At 32.1% G+C, this 26525-nt stretch overlaps 1 protein-coding gene across 2 annotated transcripts in view; it reads left to right on the forward strand.

The window, feature by feature from the left end:
- Positions 1–4382: 4382 nt before the first annotated feature.
- Positions 4383–26525, forward strand: part of LOC114326836 (protein abrupt) — a 45707-nt gene continuing 23564 nt past the window's right edge. Inside the window, exons 1-2 of one of the 2 annotated variants that reach the window (XM_028275296.2) lie at positions 4383–4568; positions 22037–22361. In XM_028275296.2, coding sequence (XP_028131097.1) covers positions 22126–22361 — 236 coding nt within the window. In that variant the 5' untranslated portion in view covers positions 4383–4568; positions 22037–22125. Of the gene's footprint in view, positions 4569–4775; positions 4884–22036; positions 22362–26525 lie in introns of those variants that run through there. The other variant, XM_028275295.2, reaches the window with a different exon arrangement.

Genomic DNA, 26525 nt, shown 5'->3' on the forward strand with positions numbered 1-26525 from the left:
TCAAGGATGTATTATTTGGTATGGCCACATATACTTCTGGTATATCGTCGGTGATGTGACAATACCTCCTATCTGCTTTTTCATGAATTTTGTAGGAGACGAAAAACCATTTTTAGGGTCATCTGTTTTCACATGTAAATTTTGACATGTTTTGTAGTAAATAGATAATTGAATTTACTACAAAACATGTCAAAAAATATCATATGAAAACAGGAGGTGACTGTAAAAAAAGTTTTTAGTCTCTCTTACAAAATGGTTAACAGTTAATAGAGAGACAGAAAATCGAGGTTCCACTGTATAGTGAAATTTGGACACCCGACACCCCATACAAATTTTATGGGGGTTTTGTTCGTTTAAACCCCCCCCCCAAACTTTTGTGTAAGTTACAATTGAATTATTATTGTGGTACTATTAAACACAATGTTTTTAAAACTTTTTTGCCTCTTAGTACTTTTTTGAAGTCAGTTTTTATCGTGATATTTTGAATATTTGTCAAATCCACCACATATTTGTATATGGTTAAGTACGATTGTAGAGACTAATAATATGAAAATTTATTTATGATTTACATTTTTAGGTATATTTTGAACCATTTTAAAAAGAAGCCATATCTTGATAAAAAGAGCTTTATCGAAAAAATAGAAAGAGGTAAAAAAGTTTTAAAAACACAGTGTTTAACTAATGGTACCGCAGAAATAATTTAATTGGAACGTACCCAAAAGTTTGGGGGGGTTAAAGGGAACAAAACCCCCATAAAATTTTTATGGGGTGCACAAATTTCACTATAATTTTTCTTTAAGATGTTACTGCAATAATATTGAGTATTGAGATTGGGCGTCCCATTTTCAATAAAAAATCTTTAATAGTTTTCGATATATTCGAAAAAATCGAATTTTCATTTTGTATCTTCAAAGGGCTGTAACTTTTTTTGTGTGCATATTTGTACTAAGGTAAGTTAGGTTCATTCAAATTATTTTTGGTCCCAGAATATGTGATTTAATTTACGACCAATCTTTTCGGGACACCCTGTATAATAAATGGGATTAGCTGGCTTAAAAATTCATAATCTACGTTCTGTAGAAAATATACAGTTTTTGGTTTCTTTTTAACTAGATCTTAATATCTAACCAAGCATTTTAAGACCTTTATATTATTTTTTCGATGATATATTCATGTTTTTAGTTTGTTCAAAATATTCTAGATGATTGTACACTATAATAGATAGCCAACTAAATAAACACAAAAATTTTATTTTTGTTACAGCCTGTATATAAGTTTACCTATATATACAGTGCATTACGCACCACCTTAAAAATTGGGCATTTTTGATGTCTCGAATTTCCAAAACCTGTTGTCCCATCTAAGTGATTTTTTTATAATAATATAGCCTGAGGCTATAGGTTACTGCCTTATGCTTGTCATGCACGGGGAGCTATACTGTAATATATATTATATCACATCGCTCTCTATAGTAATGAGTGAGCCTGCACATACGGAACCATTAGTTCCCTGTCTGCAGGCTCACTCATTACTATAGAGAGCGATATGATATAATATACATATATTACAGTATAGCTACCAGTGCATGACAAGCTTAAGGATGTAACCTATAGCCTAGGCTATATTATAAAAAAATCACTCAGATGAGACAACAGGTTTAGAAAATTCGAGACATCAAAAATGCCCTATTTTTAAGGTGGTGCGTTAATTTCTTGGAGAAGTGTATTGTAATTTAATGTAAATAATGTAATATCCAATAATTGTAATTTAATATAAGATGTAATATAAGTTCCTTAAAAATATATTTTTTATTTCCCACCATACATTCTCCACAGGTCTAAATATCGATGCTAGACGTCCACCGGAGGTCCTCTCAGGACGTTAGATGGACGTTCGGCAGCAAGACATTGGACCAAACTGGGACATCCTATGAAGGTCCAATTGACATTCACTGAACGTCCCCTCGGACGTTAGGTGGACGTCCATTGGACGTTTGGCAACGTGGCATTTGGACCAAAATAGGACGTCCTGTTAAGGTCCAATTTACGTCCCCTAGGACGTCCGATTAAGGTCCAATGTACGTCCCTTCGGACCTTAAGTGGACGTCCAACAGACATTCGGTAGCGCGACATTTGGACCAAAATAGGGCGTTCGTTGGACGAAAACGGACCTCCCTAAAGTCTGTGAAGGACATCCTTGTGCTATTAGGGATGTAGGTATATAGTATCTTTATTCTATTATATTCTACTCTATTTCAAACCTATTCTATATAAGTATCTACACATTACACCTATTGTCATCATCATCATTCTCTTTGCCTTATCCCTATGCAGTGTCGGCTTCCCTAATTGCATTTCTCCACACAATTCTATCTTGAGTCATATCAATGTTAATCCCCTTTACCAACATGTCCTGCCTTATCGTCTTCTTTGGTCTTCCTCTCCTACTCCTTCCAGGAATCTGCACTTCAGCTATTCTTCGTATTGGGTGATTAACGTCTCGATGTTGAACATGACCAAACCATCTTAACCTATGCTCTCTCATTTTGGCATCAATTGGTGCCACACCTAGACTTCCCCTAATATACTCATATCTAATTTTATCCTTCTTTGTCACTCCACTCATCCATCTAAGCATTCTCATTTCCACCACATGCATTCGTTGTTCCGCTTTCTTTTTCACTGCCCAACATTCAGTTCCGCGCATCATAGCCGGTCTTGTGGCTGTTTTATAGAATTTTCCCTTCAGCTTCATTGGAATTTTTCTGTCACAACACACCACTCGCTTCTTTCCACTTCATCCATCCAGCCCTAATTCTACTGTATGCATCTCCATCTATTTCTCCATTACTCTGTAATACCGATCCTAGGTACTTAAAACTATTGCTTTTCACAATCATTTCACCTATTATATTATATTTTACTTTATTCTATACTATATATCTATTCTAATCTATCTATATATTTCATTTAATCTGTTACATTCTACTCTATTCTGTTTTAAATCAAATAGTTTATTAGTAAGTATCTACATATATATTACATCTATTCTATTATATTCTACTCTATTCTATTTCAGTTTATTTTATACTATATATCTATTCTAATCTATCTCTCTATTTTATTTATTTTATTAATCTGTTCTATTCTATTCTGTTTCAAATCAAACACTTTACTCAAACAAAGAAACAAACGACATTCAAAAGCTTCTAATAAAAAAATCATTGCATTGGTACTACTGAAAATATTGACATTTTTACAACATTTATTCCAAGTTCCTTCAATTTTTTTGAGGACAAGAAAATTTTGCTTTCAAGAAATTCACGAATTTATTGGCGTCAAGTTAATAACGAACAAACTTGGATGTCAAATTGTGCTTTGAGAACACGTCAAATTTGGCCTTGAATAACTTGGTCAATTTATTGTTCAATTTATTGTTGATGTAAAGTGCACTTAATAAAGTATATTTTGTTTACTAATGACTGTGTCTATTATCTGAGTAAAATAAATAATATTTTGTGCACGGGCGCCCATATAAAAATTTTCAGGGGGGGGGCCAAACGTGAAGATGTTGCACATTATATTTTGGATAACCATATATAGTTTACAGCACCCGAAAAGCTAGGGGGGGCCACGGCCCCCCTGCCCACGGGTATGGGCGCCCATGATTTTGTGTTAATTTAATCAAATAACTTTGTCCAATTGTATTCTTCCAGCTATAGGACCACTAATATGTTTATAAAAAGGCCCTCTATTTGACAGCTCTACAGTGTTGCCACATTTAAAATATGGCCATGCTGTCGAACTCATAAAACAAATAATCAACTGGCAACTTAGCTGTTGTCATTTCTATCGCCGAGATTACCCGATACATGATAAATTTTACTCACTTTTAAAATAGGATTAGGGGAGCTTATTTTTAAATTATTGACCATTAATTGTTTATGAGACGAAAAAGAATATCAATCTTTCCCGTTTAATATACACACTTTATATTTATTAAGAAAAACCTATTTTTGCAGTACACATCAATTTGTTCGTTTTTTAATTATTAATAAATATTTTTCGTTTGTAAAGTCTCAGACGAAAAATTGTATATTTTGCAGTTATAATAAAGCAGGAATAGCTCGAGAATTTTCAATTACTTTTATGACGCACACCCTAATTTTATGTAAATTTCCCGTTGCCACCCCTAAACCAATTGTTTACAGTACACTCTAGACAAACATTCATATTTCAAATAAAGGCGATATTAAATTTACAAGATTTTAAGCGTAACCTTCAAATTCTCACTTGATACTTTTTGTTTTATTAATTTGTACAATAAACAAAAGATTTACGTTCCGTTTTATTCAGGCAACAAAGAAGAAAACGTTTTTTTACTTATTTTTAGGTTGGTTTTTATGAACGTCTATCCTCCAGACTGTATCAAGCCGGCAGATTGCAAATGGCGGCAATGAAAATCTATAAATAAATATCGTGTTTTCAATCCTTAGAAAGTTTTTATTTAAGCAAAAATTGTGTTTGGATCCGTTTTTATACAATTTAATACGTTTTACACAAAAATCGGTGAGTACTTAATTCTTCTGTCCTGCAAAATATGATTAAAACCGTGTTGTTTATATTTTAAAATCATTTCTACACCCCCTGTGAGAGCAAGTAAATATTGTATAACGCTGTATCAAGCTAGGACGTACGTTTCATTCCTTACATGCTTCTAACATACGTTCTTAGGCCCACTTTACAGTAGACTCGAGTCTTAGATGAGTTCTGATAAGCAATATAATTATTTAAGTGATACATTTTGCATTAAAAGTTTTTATCGATCTTTAAGATTTTTTTTCGAGTGTCTGAGTGTTTATAAAATTCTCTGCGAATATCCAGGTAATAATATTCAACCGCTGTATGTAGAAATTGTAAAGTAATGGATTGTTATTGCTGTTATTGTTTTTGTTGTAATATTTTTTCGTGCCATTATTTAAGGGTTAACCAAAATGGCGAGGCGTGCTTTTATATAATGTTTATTTTAATAATCGTTATTTTTAAACGCTATACTATCTCTGATTCATAATTATGTGTAATCTTTTGAGCTTGTTTTGTTAAACTTATTTTGTTGAAATGATGTGCTCGAGCTAATTTTAACTAATTAATGTTTATTTTTGTGTTGATGCGCGGCTTCACGTATGCCGAGCAAACAAATTATTTAAAACTTGTCTAGTTTTTGTAAATCTATTCCACCATCTATCTAAGAGGTTATGTTTTGAAAAAAAAAATATCCAGATATAGGATGTTTTTTTTTGATATCTCATTTTGTGCAATCTTTATCTTGATAAGTAGATACTGCACCCCATGCTAAGAATGATAATTATGGTTCTATTCAACGATATATTTAACCCATTATTGATTATTATTACTATATTATTCACTTTTAAAATAATTTTAAGACATACCTATATAGCTAATATTTAAAAAAATCCTCCTTAGCTAAATTGGAAAGGTTTTAGTCAAAATCATAATTTGACATTTGTATTCCTGGAATGCTATAAATTTTTATTGATAAATACACAATTTACAAAATCTTTAATCATAATTTGTAATTTTTTCATTTTTTTTTTCATTGAAATTTGAAAGTGAATGTTTCAATTATAAAATATGAAGCAGTGACTTGTCCATTTTTATTTTCAGGCAATTTTTTTGCATTTATTGTAATGTCACAGTTAAATTTGTGAATTAAACATTATATTATTATATAATTATATTATTTATAGCAATATTTTATCATATAAATTACTTACACAAAAAGATTTTTACATGGGTATTATAATATAGGGAAAATTAAGTAAAATGTAAAATATATTTACTTGTATTAATTTCTGTAAAAACCTGTGAGTAATGTTCCTTCCTACCCTTACATACTTACTACATACTGTTAAATTTAGTATTTATCAAAAATATATAAATTTAGGTTATTTCTCTAATACTACATTGTAAAATTATATAAGACAAGAAAGAAATTGGTAATAAATGGAGTAAAAGTATGTAATATTCTTTTAAAACAATAATGTATAAAACCGCTACTGTTATAAAATAAATGAATACAGTTAAATAGCATTCGACCAAGATTTTGCACCTACCCCCTAAGGAAATTTTTCAGATGGTTTATGTTGACAATCAAGAGTGAACTCATGTTCAAGTACAGATATTTCTTTGTATACTATTAAAATCTCTGATATTTATGATGGTATATGTCAACTCAGAAACTCTTTTTCAACGGGACCAGATAATATTCCAAATTATTTCTTGAAACATTGTTCATTTACAATATCCAAACCAATATATCTACTTTTTAATTTATCTTTGCTCACATGTTCCTTCCCTGCTAGATGGAAAGAAAGCTATGTATCACCTATTTTTAAAGCTTGTGACAAAAATAATGTAAAAAATTATCGTAGTATCTCTAGCAATCAGCAATACCAAAGTTATTCGATAAAATAGTATATACAATCAACTATATTGGCAATCTAAAGAATTATGATCTGTAGTTCAGCATGGGTTTGCAGCTGGGAAATCCACTATTACTAACTTGGCAGTGTATGAAATGGATCTGTTGGACTGTTGGAGGCATTGGAGAGGAAGGAACAAGTAGACTCAGTTTACACTGACTACTCCAAGGCATTTGACAGAGTTAATTTCGACATTTTACTTGGAAAACTCCTAAATTTAGGATTTACTAAGGAGGCTATAGAATGGATATCAAGTTTTTTAAAGGATCGAAAACAAAGAGTGAAACTATTTAATTTCCTATCTGAATCATTTGAGGTTTTATCAGGTGTCCCCCAAGGAGGCCACTGTTCACCATTACTATTTAATCTATTTATAAATGATATTTCTGATAATCTTGAATCATCAGTTTTACTTTTTGCAGATGACTTAAAGTTATATAGATGTATAAAATATGTAGCTGACATACATATATTGCAAAAGAATATTGACAGGTTATGGGACTGGAGTATACCGAATAATCTTACATTAAATATTGATAAATGCTATTATATCAGTTTTTTAGGGGGAATAAACAATATGACTCAAACTATCTTATGAATAATGTTAACTTAAGATATAAAAATCAAGTTAGAGACCTGGGCATCACTTTTAATGAAAGCATTAATTTCAATGACCATATTTCACAGATTACATTGAAAGGTCTTAAACTTCTTGGATTTACATTAAGAAACTGTAGTGAGTTCCCAATTGATGTAACGAAAGTTGTGTATTGTTCTCTTGTACACTCTCAATTAGAATATGGCACGCTAGTCTGGTCTCCTATGTATGACCAGTATATCAATTCCATTGAGAAAGTTCAGAATAAGTTTCTTAGGTATTGCGGTTACAAAATGGGAATTCCAGTTGCAAATATAGACAAAAAAGTAATTTTAGATAGATTAAATCTAACAACACTTTATAACAGACGAATTCAGTTTGATTATGTATTTATTTATAAATTACTAGCTGACCCGGCAGACTTCGTACTGCCTCAATAGATAAGAACAAACTTTTGTAAACAATAAACTTAAAATAAACAAAAGGAATTCGTAATTAATAAACAAAAAATGCTCGATGTGAATGAGTTTTTATTATTATTTTTAATGAATTACACATAATGTTTGAAGTAATAAAATTTAGTTAGAAAAAGTTTGCAGTGCAATAGTTGCAATCTTAAATTTGTTTTTCTTATAAAGAATATAACAGCTTTATTTTATTTACATTCAAAACAACCCTGTATTTATAATTGGGTTCGGGGTTGTCCAACTATATAGGTGTTGAAAAATAAAATAAAATTAAAATTAAATATCATTAAATAAAATGAAACAAAATTTCATAAAATTGAATAAAAGTTAATAAAAATAAATAAAACTGAATAAACTTAAATAAAAATAATAAATAAATTTAAAAAAATAATAAAATTAAAAAAAAATAATAGAATCTAATAAAAATAATTAAAATTTAATAAAATGAAACAAAATTAATTAAAATTAAATAAAACTTTATAATTTGCTGCTTGTTCTTTTCGTGTGCTCAGAACTTTTCTTCTGCTTTACGTTCGTCAGAAAAGTTCGGTAGAGATATTTTTTGAAAGTTTCGAAAAATTAAGAAATTCATATTTTGCCCAAATTAAGTCCAAAAGTTAAACAGTTGCACTTTTCTTCGATGAAATTTGTTGCTCGTTCTTCTTCTGTCCTCAGAATATTTCTAAGGCTTAAGATATTGTGTTTTGGACACCGATTGAGCTAGAAAAAAAATTTAGTAAGGTTCTGTTCGGAATTCAGCAAGGAGTACACCGAATTAATTTCGTATTTTTCACGTCCTTATTGCGAGAGTTATGACGTCACACGCAACCCTCTTATGACGTAGAGGTATAAAATATAGACATAAACCTACTCCCGGTCCGGTCGAGTACACTTGCAAACTTTCATAAAAATCGGTCAAGTCGTTTCGGAGGAGTATGGCAACAAACACTGCAAAAAGAGCATTTTATACATATAGCTGTAAAAATTTTGGTGGCTACTAAAATGACAATATAAAACCGTATAAACCTTCCCTGAACTTCCACAAATAATTCAACATCAAAATTAGCCAAATCGGTCCACACATTCTCGAGTTTTAGCGAGACTAACGCACAGCAATAGATTTTTATATATAAGATGCAAAACTTTAGATGGCTATTAAAAAATAACGGTCGAAGATAGAAAAGTGAAAATTTAGGGTTGTATTTACCTTTGCCTTCCACATCACATAAAATTAAGAAAAAACAGATTGATCAAAAAAATAAAAAAATATTTTAGGGGGACAGCCCCCGTTACGACGTACGGATATGAAAAATACATAACAACCTATTCTCGGTCCGGTCAAATACACGTGGAAAATTTCATAAAAATCTATTCAGTCGTTCTTGAGTTATGTGTTGGTAACTATAACGACTTTCTTTTGTTTATATAGATGTAAAATATTTAAATGGCCATTAAAAAATAACGGTTAGTGATAGAAAAGTGAAAATTTAGGGTTGTATGTATCTTTACGTTCCACATCATATGCAAATAAAAAAAAGAGTTTGTCTGAAAAAATAGAAATAAATATAAGGGTGGCAAGCCCCCTTAAGACGCACGGGTATGAAATATAGATAACGACCCACTCTCGGTCCGGTCGAGTACACTTGCAAACTTTCATAAAAATCGGTCAAGTCGTTTCGGAGGAGTATGGCAACAAACACTGCAAAAAGAGCATTTTATACATATAGCTGTAAAAATTTTGGTGGCTACTAAAATGACAATATAAAACCGTATAAACCTTCCCTGAACTTCCACAAATAATTCAACATCAAAATTAGCCAAATCGGTCCACACATTCTCGAGTTTTAGCGAGACTAACGCACAGCAATAGATTTTTATATATAAGATTAAATATTTTAATTCAATGTCCAGAACTTTTAAGTAAAATTAGCTTCAATATTCCACAGCATAGACTAAGATCTTTTGAACTTTTTCATATAAACTTTCATACTACCAATTATGCCTGCAATAATCCATTTGATAGGGCCTTAAGGTTTTTAAATAGTCACTGTGATATAGATCCTTTTAATTTAAGTTTAAATCAATTTAAAACCATGATTTATAGTAAACTCTAGAATTATTTCTCAGTATTATATTTTAAAGTGTAGTTATAAGATAAATTAGATTAAAAATATAATGTTATAATGCTGTAATGGGGTGATCCCGTTTATTTAATAAATAAAAATAAATAAAAAATAAGATACAGTTGACTTTAAAGTTGCGGATAAAAATGTCAGTAATAATCACCTGGGCCTCAATTTTTGACCCTTCGCTTCATTATCGAACGTAGTCGCTTCGTATACTAAACAGATACGAAGCGAATACGTTTGATAACGAAGCGAAGGAACAAAAATCAAGGCCCGGCAGTGAAATATCTAGAACTGAAATATTTAATAAACTTCATAAACTTCCTAATAAGTTATCATTGGTCCTAGATGGACTATCTAATATTTTTCTTAAATAGTGTGTATGTTCAATAGTGGTGTCCTTGTTTCTTCTTAACCTTCCTCAACTAAGATATGTTTTCTGAACATTAAAGCTAACATCGGGTTTCAGAGACTGACATAAAAAAATGTTTCCATTGACACACTTTCAATGTTTCAATGTTTCCATTGACACACTTTCAAGCTTAGGACTGTGTTTACTCCCTGAAGGAGTAAAATTAAACAAATGATACCTATTTTTAAATTATTAAACCTCTTTAACATTAGCAAAGTACCAAAGAAAATAAAGCAATCACATAACATCTGATTTGTCAAAAACAACCTCAATATTTCCATTGATGTTTTCTTGTACTTAGGTTCACTTTTTACTCCTGGCAATTGGGTTACTAAATTATCAGCACTTGTTTGGACGGCTTTCGTTAATCTAAATATTTTTTCGAGTAGATCATGGGTCCAACATGGGTCTCTGAGACAAGATTTGCCGATAATTGCCATAATTAGTTGACACTGAAGACTCAAACTTCAACACTAAAAACAGGCATCTAAATCAGGCAGCTATTGATGGCGGCGAAGATTCATAATGAACGATTTGGATATAATTGTAAAAACTCGTAACTGGTTGCTCTCACAGACCCAATGTTAGTCACGGAAGGTTAATAGATTATTAAAAACATGTATCTTTCTTAATGCCTGGAACAAGAGCTTTATTAGCTATTGATGGCGGCGAAGATTCATAATGAACGATTTGGATATAATTGTAAAAACTCTAACTGGTTGGTCTCACAGACCCAATGTTAGTCACGGAAGGTTAATAGATTATTAAAAACATGTATCTTTCTTAATGCCTGGAACAAGAGCTTTATTGTACCTATTTTCAAAAATGGTGCCAAAGAGAGCATTGAGAACTATCAAAATTTGTATACAATCAGGGATACCTACTTAAGTTATTTGACTATTAGTTAAGTAAACAATTATCATGGATGTGTAAGAATCTTCTGGAATAACATGATCTTTATAGTAAGAATACATCTGTAGTTTCTAATCTGGTTACCTATCAATCAGATATTATCAGGTATATATAGTCCGTCCGCTATAACTTTTTCCATGCGGTACAATTCATTTTCAATCAAATTAAGTCAAAACAGAAAGTGAAACGTACGCCGATGTGTGTAGTATATAGTATACAGTATACAAAATGTATATACACATCGACGTTCGTTTCAATTTATGTTTTCACTTAATTTGATTGAAAATGAATCGTACCGCATGGAAAAAGTTATAGCAGACGGACTATACATGGTTAATAGAAAACAAATAGATACCATATTCACAGATTTTTCGAAGGCATTTAATAGAGTAAATCATCAAATGCTGCTTAAAAGAATAGTGGCATCTGGTTTTCATTTTCAAATGGATTGTTGGTTTAAAACTTAACTTTCTGGTCACACTCAAAGAGTTAAAGTTGGTAATCGTTTTTCGGATTCTATGGTAGTACATCTGAAGTTCCACGGATGGTCATTGCTCACCTCTGTTATCCAATATATTATTTATAGTTGACATCACAATCTGCCTCTTAAATAGTCTGTGTGAAATTTCATCAGTGATAGCCACTTTTACTGGGTTTGTCCACCATCTGGTTTATTTTTGGATTTTCATTATTGTATTCTTAATTCCACAGGATTTTTTAGCTGATTAGTATATGGGCCATTCCATTTCAAATCACTCAATTTTGGAGCAAAAAAAATTTTGGACCTCCGATTTGTCTGAAAATTGGTATATAGCTTCTGCGGGACGTAAAAATAAGATATTTAAGGTCAAAAAATCTTCTTCTTCTTTTTTTCTCAAAATGTTATTTTATGCGATTTTACAGTGATTTGGTGTTTATTTATACAAATTTACATTTTCTATCGTAAAGTATGAATGGAAAACATAATATTTTAATAGAAGTGACTCAAAAATGTCATTATATGGCATTATAACAAGTTACTTTGATTCAAAACAAGCTTTTGATCAAATTTTATAGTGTAGAAAACGTTAAAATACCGTTTTTTACATTTTTCTCCATTCCCAAAATACATCATAAGCGATTTGGCTGAAAATTTGCCCACAGATAGACAAAACATAGGACTTTAAGTGGTGAGAAGGGTGTGAATTATATTACAATACCAAAAAAGTTACATGCAATATTATAGTAAAAAATATAGCCGTCTACTGTAAGTACAATTAACTCGAAAATATCGACCTCACGACAAAAATTGTTAAAAAGAAATTATAATAATTGTACATACGATTTATTTGGAACAATTTCAGTTCCTACCATTTTTGTCGAAAAGTTAAAAATGGCGGAGATATTGAGCAAAACAGGTTCTTTAAAATCAAGATGGCGGCTAACGTAACGGAGGAATTCATTCGTGATTTTAAATTTAGGCTACTATACTCCCCTAAAGATCAGAAAAATAAAATTTTGGGCAGCTCGGCATTCAAGGTCAAATGCTATCCCGACTGGACTAATATATACCTTTGAGTCTGATATTACTGCATGTAACTTTTTTGGTATTGTAATATAATTCAAATCCTTCTAACCACTTAAAGTCATATCTTTTGGCTATCTGTGGGCAAATTTTTAGCCAAATCGATGATGATGTATTTTGGGAATGGAGGAATTGGAGTTTTTTACGCTATAAAATTTGATCAAAAACTTGTTTTGATTCAAAATAACTTGTTATAATGCCATATAATGACATTTTTGAGTCCTTTCTATTAAAATATTATGTTTTTCATTGATACTTTACGACAGAAAATGCAAATGTGTTTAAATAAACACCAAATCACTGTAAAATCGCATAAAATAACATTTTGAGAAAAAAAGAAGATTTTTTGACCTTAAATATCTTATTTCTACGTCCCGCAGAAGCTATATACCAATTTTCAAATCGGAGATCCAAAATTTTTTGCCTGAGTGATTTGACATGGAATGTACCATATTAATTCCTTTAGTTTTTTCCATTTTTCATCTAGTGAGCCCTTTTTTAACCTTTTTGTATTTTTCTAGTGTCTTATTTATTTTATTTTGGTACATGTCCTTTACCTTGTTTATACAGTAGACTCCCTCTATAACGAGAACTGAAATGGTGGCCTAATTACCTCGTTATAAGCGGATCTCGTTGTATCGGACAACAATAATATTGAAATGTGTTGATGTCTCTTACATAGTTTATTAGATGTCGATGGTGAACAATGAGACCTCGCCATCGTAAATTGTAAATTTCCTACAATATTCAATATCGGTCGATACACAGGATGAAGTTTATTGCAGGAGACGAAGAATATTACAGCACTTGCTTAGATAATAACGCAGATGTTGGGAATTTATAGCCATTACTGCCCTAAAACCAGGTAAAAAACATGTTCTTCGGTTTCGTTTTTTCTCGTTATAACCAAATATTCCTCGTTATAGAGGATTATAGTTCAATTGGAATTTCACGGGACACCTAATGTATCTTGTTATAAGCGAAACCTCGTAATATCCGTGTTCGTTATAGAGAGAGTCCACTGTATTTAGTTTCCTTACATTTATCTTGCTATACCATATTATATTATCTAATTTGATACCTGGTGTTCCTATTATTTTCTCTATTACTATAGTCAGAGAACGAAATAGTTGTCAGTGATCCATTTCGAAGTTCGTGGATTATATTATGCAATTTGAGGAGAAAGAGGAGCAATTTCCGTGGCGTGTAAAATTATACTATAATTTTATGTGTATCTTTCTATAATTCTATGATTATACTATTATTTTAGTAAGCCATAAGTAACATTTATTTTATGCAACAATTTCCTGCCAACTATTTCGTTTTTTGAGTATAGTCTCTGTTGTGTATGTGGATTCAGTTCTGCTCAATTTATTACCTTTAGTTCTTTTTATCGTCGTTTCTAGATTCTGGCTCCTCTTTCCACTGCTGTGAAAGTATATCTTTGATTGCAAAGAATTGGATTGTTTGACTGTTTTGAGTCAGCTGATCCTTGTGTTATATGTTTTTTTGGATCTGCATCCTTTATATAATATTTTTTTAGTTATTTTTGAGAGTTTATTCTTCATATATTCTGATTCTGGAGGTCTTTCACTGTCTGTTCACTATTTCCTATTTAATATAATTTGTTGTTGGGTCTCTGTTGTTAGTTCATTTTCTATCCTAATATTTCTGGAATATACCATTCCTCCTCAATTTTTAATCTGTTGTTACTAGTAACAATAGGTAAAAGAGGTTTGTCCTTTATCTCTCTCGCTTCTTTCAGGTATTGTGATAGATGTCTTCTTTGATCTAATATTTCTTTTGAGAAGTCTTCATTTATAAATATGTTCGTGTCCTTTAATTTTTTGACAGATGTGTTCCTTGAGTTTTGCTGGTTTCCAATTTTCTATATTTCTATTATATTTTCATCTACATTAATTTTCAGGTTTATTCTATTAGCTATTTCTGTTACTTTGTCCTGTAGAAGATTTTTTTTGTTGTTTTCTTCTATTCCATCAATTATATTTCTTTTCCATATTTAATTTTCCACCTTTTCAATTATTTTCTGTTGTGAATTCACTTCTCCAAATTTTTAATTTTTTTAAATTTGTTCATTTTCTAGTTGTAGACTGATTAGATCATTTGATATTTTATTTATTTTATCTTCAATTCTGATATCGCTTTCTTACATTATTTTAGACATTAGAGTAGAGTAGAGTATTTATTGGTAATAATGTACAAATGTACTTTTACAGGTCAGCAATAATTAAAATTGTCTAAAATTACATTAAAAGTTGACAGTACTTCAGTAAAAAAAACCTATTACTAAAATTTAAAAACTAAACACTAATTAAATTACAGGACAAAACAAAATTTAGATCTGAAGTACTCCTCAAATGAGTAGAAAGCACCCATCAGAAGATAATTTTTAATTTGTCTCTTAAATTGGTTAAAATCAAGACTTTTAATAGATATTGCAGTATTTCATCCATTTTGAGATACCTTTAGCGATAAAGGTTTTTCCCCAAAGGTCAATCCTTTGGAGGGATCGCTTTTCTTCATCAGGGCTCATCTGAAAGCCTTCAATTAGTTCATTGTCTATATCTTTTTTTTTTATTAAGTATTTCTTATTTATCACATGACATATATACATGAGTATATACACTGACTTTTCTAAGGCATTTGACAGGGTAAATCATACAATTTTATTGGATAAGCTGAGGACAGCAGGTTTGGGTGGTAGTTTGTTGAGCTGGATCGGCAGCTATTTGTCTGATAGATCTCAAATAGTAAAGGTCAAAGGCTTTAAATCTAAGGAGATAAAAGTACCTTCTGGTGTGCCTCAAGGGTCTCATTTGGGACCCTTGTTATTTAACATCTTTATAAATGACATCCAGAGTTGCTTTCAATATTCCGAATTTCTATGTTTTGCTGATGACCTAAAATGCTTCAAAACTGTCTCTTCTACCATTGATTGTATCAACTTGCAGTCAGATTTGTCCAGACTTGTGGACTGGTGTGAAAGAAATTGCATGGATTTAAACCCAAAAAAATGCCTCACTATGTATTTCTCTAAAAGGCGTATCCCCTTGGCTTTTCCCTATGAAATTTCTAACACCATCTTGATCAATATGTCAGCTACTAAGGATCTTGGAGTCTTATTTGACAATGCTTTATCCTTCAGATTTCATATCGCAGAGATTGTTTCTAGAGCTCTTAAAATGGTTGGCTTTGTCAAGAGATCTACAAGAGATTTCACAAATCTCTCGGCAATCCGCCTATTGTATTGTTTATTGGTCAGACCCCTATTGGAGTATGCTTCTTTAGACTGTAATCTGGAGGTTGTTGAGACTGCACTCTCTGATCATTGTGGCCAGCTTCTGGATTTTCTTGTGCCTACTAGTGGTAATGATCCAGCACTTGTTAGATCTGTTTTTAGACCAATTACACAAAAGGGTAAATGTTATTTTTTCTCATATGTTGAAGGTTTAAAATGGGAGTTTCTAAAAGATTCTGACTTGTCTGCTGAAGCTAAATTCTTTGCATTTCATAATAAATTAAGTAAGGCTTTCTTACACTCTTTTCCTGAAAAATCCTATAAAAAACGTAGAGATCAAAGTCGACTAATAAACTGGTTCAACGATGATTTGAAGTCCATGAGGGAAACACTCTACTTACTAAAGGAGTAGTATGATGAGTTTCCTACATTGGCTCAGAAAACTCTATTAGCAAATCACAAAAAAGATTACAAATTAGCAATAAAATCTGCTAAACAAAAGGCCAATGATAACCTTATTTCAACTGCATCCAATCCAGTTAAGTGTATGTGGGATATCATCAATGAACACAGAAACAAGTCTAAAAGTAAGTTAGAAACAAAAATTACACCTAATGAATTTAATGACTTCTTCACTAATGTCGCCTGTAACTTGCAAACCCAGATTCAACCCTCCTTTTTCAATCCCTTGGATTTTAATGTCACCATGTTTGGGGAAGAATTTTTCTTCCAAGATGTTTCTCTCGTTGAAACCAGAGACATTTTAACAAATATGGTGAACAAGAAAAGTAGAGACTACTTTGGATTCTCGGTTAACATAATAAAAGGAGTGAAACATCTCATTGCTGGTCCATTAACAACACTTATAAATCACTGCTTTAAGGAAAGCATCTTTCCTGATCTGCTCAAAAAAGCAGTGGTGGTACCGATCTATAAAAAGGGTGACAATGACGACCCATCCAATTATAGGCCAATATCACTCCTTCCTATAATATCAAAGGTATTATTAAGTACTTTGAATCCAAAAATTTGTTCACAAATAGTCAGTTTGGTTTTAGGAGGGGTCTAAATACGACAAAAGCCATCATGGACTTAGTGATGAAGATTCAAGAGGCTTTTGAGCAGAGTTGCTATCTGTCGGCTACATTTTGTGACCTGAGCAAAGCTTTTGATTGTGTTTCACATGAACTGCTTCTCAGGAAATTGGAGAGATATGGGTTTGGAGATAGTAGCATTGCAATGATCTCCAGCTATCTCTCCGATAGAAAGCAGAGTGTGCAGGTGGGTAGAGTGAGGTCGGCAGAGAGAGCTATAAATATTGGATTACCTCAAGGCTCAATATTGGGACCACTTTTGTTTCTAATTTATATTAATGATCTTCCACAGATGGACCTTACCAGTTCATTTACTCTTTTTGCTGATGATACTACTATTACCTGCAAAGATTGGGATTGTAGGGCAGCAATAGAGGCATCAAAGCAAGCACAAGATAATGCAGAACAATGGTTTGCAGCAAATATGTTGCTTCTAAACATCAATAAAACCCAGTCTTTGATTTTTTCAACAAGACAGCTTCCATCCGGAGATGCAGACAAACAAATAAAATTTTTGGGAGTTTACTTGGATGCAGGATTATGTTGGAAGGCTCATACACGGTCCCTTGTTGCTAAGTTAGGAACTACAACTTTTCTGATTAGAAGACTTTCTGAGTGTGTATCTCAGTTCACTTTACAACAGGCCTATTTTGCACTGTGTCATTCACACATCAGCTATGCAATTTTGGCATGGGGTCACAGTGCTGGAGCCAAAGATGTCTTTCGTATTCAGAGAAGAATAGTAAGGATAATTGCTGGCCTGTCCTATCAGAAAGAATGTCGGCAAGCATTTGTTGCACTGCACATACTGACTCTGCCTTCGCTATTTATTCTGGAGAGTCTTGTTCATGTGAAACAAAATATAGATTGTCATCAAAGACATGAGGATGTACACCAATATGAAACCAGAAATAAGCATGCCTTAATACTGCCCTACACCAGGCTCCAAAGAAGTAGAGACGGACCAAACTCATGGTTTAACATTCTACAACAAGTTGCCTACTGAAATTACTGAATTGCCAACTTTACAATTTAGAAAACAACTAAAGAATTTTCTCATAGGCCAAGCATTTTACAGCAGTGATGAATTTTTAAATTTTAACTTTAATGTTTGGAACTGGGTTGTGAATTGTTGAATTGTACTTTGTTTATTCTTAGGAACCCAGAAAGTGTCTGTCTTAATTGATGTGTGTATTATTTCATATTATGCCTTGTGTTTTTATACTTGTATTTTATATCTTGTGTTTTTATATTTGTATTTTATATCTGTGAACCAAAGTTGTATACTATTTTTCGACTTATGTAAGTACTTTTGTATATTGACATGAATAAATGACTTGACTTGACTTGAGTCTGGAATCCCCTCTATACATGCCATGTACACAAATTAGAACAAGTGCAAAGAAGATTTTTGCGGTATTTGGCCTTTAAGGCTGGTGTGGATCCCCCTGACAACTACCATTACAACTATGATTCACTTCACACGAGATTTTCTCTCCCTCCTCTCCAGATTCGCAGGCAATGTAGGGACTTACAGAATTTATACAAAGTTTTTAATGGTATTGCTGATTGCCCAGATCTACTGTACTGTATTGGTTTGGCAGTGCCGTCAAGGAATACTAGATTTCACCTCATGTTTCAACAACCTTTATGTAGAACTAATGTAAAGTTTAATAGTTTTAGTTCAAGGTCTGTAAGGACAGCCAATAACTTATCTCCGAACATTGATTTCAGTATAAGTCAAAGTCGCTTTGTGTGCTTTATTAAGGATTTAACGCTTGGGGAAGAACACTAATTTATAAATTTATAAGTATATTTATGGGTAGCTAGGTGATTTAGTGTTAAGTGTCCAAATAATATTTGTCAATTTATTACCTGTGATAATGTCTGTGTAATGTTACCATTTTGTGATTGTAATTAAGTATATTTACATATTTTTATAATTTATTTTGAGGTTTAATGTATATTTTAGCTCTTAAATTATTCTGTAATAATGGGTAAGGCCCGTAAATAAATAAATAAATAAATAAATAAATAGACATTTTTTAAATTAAGGCCTTACTGGCCTATCTTCTAAATATAAGTATAGAAGTGTTGATAACTTTTTGTAAAGAGCATGTAACTCTTTATTCCACACAATTAGGGAAGTGAATACTTAAATTAATTCCTGGGGGGGGGGAATCTCCAGTTCCTGGGGAGAAAATAGGGATGCAAGAATCTTGCAAGAGGCTTTAGACTGCGCCGCTGCGACTGCTCATGAAGACATCCTAAGACAATGCTGAGAAGGAAACGAAGAGGAAAGTGATGGATAAAAAAATACGAAGTAAGTTATCAATCGAAGTAGTACAGAAAACGACAATAAATATCGTCTCCATGACACCAGATTGACAACAGGTGGAGTACTTTCTTTGGTTACAACCTCCTGAGATTTTCAAAATTTATAAATCAAACAGGATGCCGAGGAAATTAAGATGAGAGAATTTAAAATAATTCACAACTCAACTGCTCAGTGTGGTAAAAGTTCCAACAAGAAATATTCCTTAATGTACTCTTTTGTAGGAGTATTAAGTAATCTTTCTTGCTGGAAATTTTACCACACTGAGCAGTTGAGTTGTGAATTATTTTAAATTCTCTCATCTTAATTTCCTCGGCATCCTGTTTGATTTATAAATTTTGAAAATCTCAGGAGGTGTAACCAAAGAAAGTATTCCACCTGTTGTCAATCTGGTGGTATGGAGACGATATTTATTGTCGTTTTCTCTGCTACTTCGATCGATAACTTATTTTGTTTTTCGGCAGATGGCTCTAGTTCATCCGTGATATTTCTTTCTTTGCAATTCGGAAAGGCCCAAAGTATGATACGTGGATAAATCGGAGAGAAGAGGATATGGGACTACTGATGAGGGGAAAAGACCTTCGAAACCGGTATAGACTCTTCCTGCACTCTCCGATTTAACCAGAGTATTATGCAGCTGCTGCATTTTCGTGTTGCAAAGAAATGTTTATACATTTTTAAAAAAATACGAATTTGCACCTCAGTTTATCACAAAGCAGCCTTGTATTACATGCATGAACTTCTAGAATACCCAGAGAACCAGTGTGAGTGTGGTTTTGGTGGGGTTTGCTTTGCCTTTAGTAATACTTACATACATTTCACAAAATGCAGATCTTTTTCTCTTACCAGCAAGAGTTTGAGTTAGAATTTTACCTAAAAAGGATTTAACAATGGATGTGTTAAAATCCAACTCTCAGTAATCGAAAGACAACACAATTCGATAAAACAATGTCCTGTTTTAAAAACGTTGACGTGTGAATATCTACTTTTGTTTTATTTTTTATACCTACTTTTTATCAGACATTAAATTTTAGACATTTCGTTGCATTGGAATAACGAAGTTCTATTGTCCTTTTCATGAGCATTTTTCAGTGCGTAACAAATGATAGGACAAAGGGTAAGTCCGTGATAATACACATTTATGACATTTATTCTAACATGACATTTTAGTTAAATCTGACAGTTGTCACATTTTATTTTCAATTTGGAATAAAAACAAATCAAATATATTTCTTGCATTTATAAAATGGTATTTTCTTTTATTTGTATAGTCTTATAAATTATACAGATTATATTTGTAATATTATTATCTAATTAAAAAAAATTATTTTTTTTATTATGGCGCCATCTATCGACAACTAGAATAACTAGAATAAATGTTGTAAATGTCTGTAATCACGGACGTGTCTTTTTTCTGTCACATACAATTTAATGCGTTAGAAAGAAATTGAAAAACTGTGACGCACTGAAAGATGATCATGACAAAAAGAATAGCTGCCTACAGTGCCATTTTTAGTTATGACTGTTAATAAGTTTCTATGTTATGTATTTATTTTACTATTATCGCCATTGGTGTGTTTCAACAATGTAAATTTTAAAAAAAATTAATATATTGTTATTAACAGTAAAAGGTTACTTTAATAGTTAATACAAAGAATTTCTGATTTGAGAAATGAATTAAACTTATTTAATCAAGTTTTATCTTCCACATATACCCATGTTTAACTATTAGTATATAATAAAAAAACTTCCAGTTATTTAATAAAGTCTTATTGTTAAAAATATCACAAGGAAAAATTCCTGTACTGGATGTATACCATAAATCACAAAAAATAAAAACCTTATCTTGTAAAAGGTATAGTTACTATGTTTTTACCCGTACATTTTGGTGGCTTAAAGCATGTAAACCTGTAATAACACTGATGATGGAATATTGATTCCGAAAACGTTTTGTTGTGATACAGCCCTTTTTAGGGATTTTAAATATACCTTTTACAGGATAAGGTTTTTATTTTTTCTTATTGTTAACTTATAAACACTTTTAGTTCTTGCAGATAGAACCTTGTGTACTTAGTTGACTGTTTTTTTATTTCAGTTAGAACGTTGTTAACTTATAAACATTTAAAATTCTCTCAGATAGAACCTTGTAACTTACGTATTTCAGCCACCTGTTAATAGATGTCGGTGCTAGTATCGTATTAAGGTGAAGAACATAAAATAGAACCAAGTTACATAAAAATCTCAGTTTAGACAAAAATTGCAGATATGTTTCTTTTCATGAGCATTTTTCAGTGCATCACAAATGATAGAAAAAAGATAAGTCCGTGATAATATACATTTTAGTGACATGACATTTTAGTTAAATCTGACAGTTGTCACATTTTATTTGCAATTTGGCATAAAAACAAATCAATTGTGTTTATTGAATTTATAAAATGGTGTTTTCTTTGATTTGTATAGTCTTATAAATTGTACAGATTATATTCGTAGATATATTATATAATTCGTAAATAATTTTTTTTTCGATTATAGCGCCATCTATTGACAACTAGAATAAATGTTATAAATGTCACCGATGAAATGTAATCACCGACGTGCGTTTTTTTCTGTCACATACAATTTAATGCGTTAGAATGAAATCGAAAAACTGACTCACTGAAAGATGCCCATAAGAAAAAGCATAGAACCTTGTTATTCTGATGCAACGATTTATAGACAAAATTCATAGAAAAAATAATCTGATTGTGATTGCATTTGTTTGTTTTAGGTTTGGGACAGTAGAAAACAATTGTATTTTTTAGACCAAGTTCTTTTCATAAATGCCACACTAAAGACTATCCAGAAAGATATTCAAATATGGTTACCACGCCCCCACAACAGTTCTGCGTTCGATGGAACAGTTATCAATCAAATCTACAGAATGCGTTTCCGAAGCTGCTCACATCAGAACATTTTGTAGACGTAACGCTAGCATGCGAGAACGAAATGCTGAAATGTCACAAAGTCGTACTCTCGGCCTGTTCGACGTACTTCGAAAAACTGCTATTGAATAATCCTTGTCAACACCCAATCATTTTTATGAAGGATATGAAGTAAGTCTTTAAACATTTTATTTATTTATTTATTTATATACGGTTACAACCATTTACAAAAAAAACAATACCTAGGTTAAAATATAAATTACATAAAATAAAGAGAACAAAAAATACAAATTATCAATATAAATAAGTTACTAATACAAATTACACAAACAATCATACCTAAGGACATTAATTAGTGTGGTCGGCGGACAAAAGCAGACAAGTCACTTTTGAGTTTATTATTATTATTATTATTTTTACAGAACAATAAGTCTTAGTCAATGTTTACTAAAACCTGACTCAGGAACTTGCTATAAGTTTGGAAAAGGTCAATGTTAAGATACTGGTTTGCTGGTCTGGCAGTTCTAAAGAGGAAGTTGTTAAGACCATAGTTTCTATGGTGGATTGGGTAATGGAAACTAACTGTAGCCCTGGTTGTTCTTAGTGGAACATGAATATTAATTTTTTGAAGAAGCTCTGGAGTTCCAGTTTTTCCATGTAGGATGTTGTAGAAAGTGATGAGATCCCTTCTCTTATGACGAGCAGTGATAGGTGCCATATTGAGGATATTAAGAATATCTGCATCACTGTAATTGCCCAAGATACCAAGTCTATATGCAATTTGCTTTAAAAATTTATGTTCAACTAACTGAAGAGCATTAGTATGCACTCCATAAAAAGGAGACCATACACAGGAGGCATACTCAAGATGGGGACGGATCAAGGCACAGTAGAGGGTTTTAAAAGCTGTAATATTTGTGAAGTCCTGGGTGCATCTTCTAATAAAACCAAGCATCTGAAAAGCCTTATTAACAACATTCTCCAGATGATGAGAAAGCTGTAAGTTTGTATCAAGGGTGACCCCCAAGTCCTTAAAAAGGGAAGTTCTTTCGATACTATAGTGACCAATATTGTAGTCAAAGACAATAGCATTTCTGGAACGGGAAAAAGTCATAGTTTTACATTTAGTTGGATTAAGTTCCATGCCATTTCTTTTACACCACTCTAGCAAGTTATTTAAATCGTACTGTAGTTTTTCACAATCCTGTGGGGATTTAATCACACAGCTTAATTTTAGATCATCAGCAAAGAGCAAAAATAAACTGATTGCCAAGCATTCATTTATGTCGTTTATGAAAATATTAAACAAGAGTGGCCCAAGGTGAGAGCCTTGAGGCACTCCTGATGGAACTTGGATAATTTTAGAAAGAAAAGTGCCAATTTTAACAATCAATCTACGATCAGATAAGTAGCTTTGGAACCATGACAATAAAGGCTCATCAATCCCAATCAGTTTTAACTTATGCAACAAAATATTGTGTGGCACCCTGTCGAATGCCTTGGAGAAGTCAATGTATATCGTATCCACTTGATACCCCTTCTCCAAGGCGTCCAGCAAGAAGTCCACCTGACTAAGAAGATCTAATTCTGTAGATTTTCGTGGTCTAAACCCAAACTGTTGTTGGACTAGTAGAGGTTCAAATACAGGGGTTAGAATGTCACGTAACAGACTTTCAAATACCTTGGGGATTGCACTGATTATACTGATGGGACGATAGTTTGTTACACAGGTTTTGTCCCCGGTTTTAAAGATGGGCTTTAGAAAGCTCTCTTTCCAGTAGTCAGGGAAGATTCCAGTTTGGAGGGAGAGCTTGAAAATGTGGTACAGAGGTCTTGAAAGAATAAAGGAGCATTTTTTTAAGAATAAGGTAGGTAGCCCATCTGGTCCAGGCCCTTTGTTAACATCCAAAGAAGAGAGTTTACTAAAGATATCTGATATTTTAATATCAATGTGTGTAATATGGTTATTGGATGTGGATATTTCATGAGTGAGAATATTAACATTATCATGTGAGTATACTGTTGAAAAATAATCAACAAACATGTTCGATATTTCCTCCCCAGAACAACCAGTCTTATCCAAATATTTAAGTGTATTTGGAAAAGAACTGCTTTTCCTTTTATTGTTAACAAATGACCAAAATTTTTTTATGTTAAAGCTAATAGGTGTTTCAGTACAGTGCACATATTGAGCATAGCATTCCTGCGTCAGATTTTTGCATATTTGTCTCGACCTAGAAAACTCCTGTTTATACAGGTTAAAAACTTGTTTATACCTTTTGTGCAATTTTTTCTTTTGAATAATACAATTTTTTAGTTCAACTGAGAACTTTAGTACTTAGGTGATACAGTAGCGATCAACAGGTAGCCAAAACGCGTTCCAAGATTGCGGCTGTAATTTTGAATATTTTTTCGAGATATTTGGCACACGTATTCGTAATATAATAAAGAATGGCGGTACAGAGCCCAATTTGAAAAATATATTAATATGTGGAAATTACTCTGTAATTAAATACAATATAAAAAAAACGAGCCTGTACCGCCATTAAGAAGAACAAAAAAATAAAATAAAAAATATTAGTAGTTCCAAAATGACACAAAATCTAGGCATCGGATAAAAAAGTTTATTTGAAGAAAGTGTATTTTTTTGTTTTTCTTAATGGCGGTACAGGCTCGTTTTTTTAATATTGTATTTAATTACAGAGTAATTTCCACATATTAATATATTTTTCAAATTGGGCTCTGTACCGCCATTCTTTATTATATTACGAATACGTGTGCCAAATATCTCGAAAAAATATTCAAAATTACAGCTGCAATCTTGGAACGCGTTTTCGCTACCTGTTGATCGCTACTGTTTCCTCTTAAGGGGAATATGGTTTAAAATTTTGAAATTTTCTCTTTTTTATTATTTTAAATGAAAGTACATAACTTCAAGAATATTCTCTGAAAATGTCAGATTGATCAGAGGAAAATTATCGGCGATACAGCAAGTTGAATATCCCTACATTCGACTCACTTTACAGCGGCTTCGCTCCAGTACGTTTGAGCGTAATGAGACACGAAAGCTGCTTCCTTTCTCTTTTGTAGGTTACTCCGCAATTCAAAAGCATATTTCTGTGTGTAACACTTTACAATTTGGATGTGAACGGCCGTAGCTCAACGGCAAGATCACTGCGACAATAAATTTTTTATTTCTAAAAATGATACGAGCCGTTTCACCGTGCCTCGGAGAGCACGTTAAGAAGCCGTCGGTGTCCCCCTGGGCTAGTGTACATCGACACTAGTTACTTGAAACAGGGTTAAAGATGTAAATGGCGCCGGAACAATCTGAAAGGATCTCCCCGGCAAAAATGCCATACGATATTATTATTATTACAATTTGGATGCTTGGATGGCAAAAGAGAAGACAAGTTGCCAGAAGAAACCCTTTAAACGCGTTTTTCTCAAAACTTCTCTTTTCAAAGGCGGTAGACATTGTAACTCAAAAACTACTATATCGACCCACCTGAAATTTTGCATATACATTTTGTTTAGACATTTCGTGAGGTAACGCATTGAGATATTTTTATTTTTGCTTATTTTTGTTTAACAATAATACCTAAATACATTGATTTTCTCTATTATTTTTTTCAAAAAAATTCGTTTTTTTTTCTAGGTTAGTTAGTTTTTCTTAAATACCTACTTTCTTAAATAAATGCGAATTTGTAGTACTGGTCATAGACGTCCGTTTTGGGTAGGGCAACAGTTATTTTATCGCATAACTTTTTTTGTCTTTAACTTTGAAGCATTTTTGATTTTCGATTAACCCTTATCCGGGCAAGGTGGGTCAAACGGGCCCGAGACACCAATTTTTTGATCATAAACTGATAAAAAATTGTTTATTGGATTTTATGCATCACTGAATTTGTTTATAAATATGTTTCCTTCAACATAGTCATGAGCTATTCAAAATATTCATTATCATTTTTGAAATTATTCCGTCGAAAGAATTTTGTCACGTAAAGGGGCAACACGGGCCCGTCGGACCCTATTTGTATTTATACCTGAAGTCTAAATCATTGACTGCGTTCACCAGATGCAAACACATTCACAAATGTTTGCGCTTTGATTCTAAACTTGTTGACAGCGAACTGAACGGTTGGTTGTTTAGGTTAAAATTTGACATTTTGCTTGCTTGGTTTGAAGGTAACCTAAAATAAATTTTCTCAATAAATACGTTTTTGAATTTATTTTTTTTATTAAAGGAAAAAAGAAAATTTATTTAATAGATAATAAAGTAGCAGAATGTCTTCAGTAGCCTTTATTTTATATATAAAACCCTTATCAATATAT

The sequence above is a fragment of the Diabrotica virgifera genome, chromosome 3, assembly GCF_917563875.1.
Source record: "Diabrotica virgifera virgifera chromosome 3, PGI_DIABVI_V3a".
NCBI lineage: Eukaryota > Metazoa > Arthropoda > Insecta > Coleoptera > Chrysomelidae > Diabrotica > Diabrotica virgifera.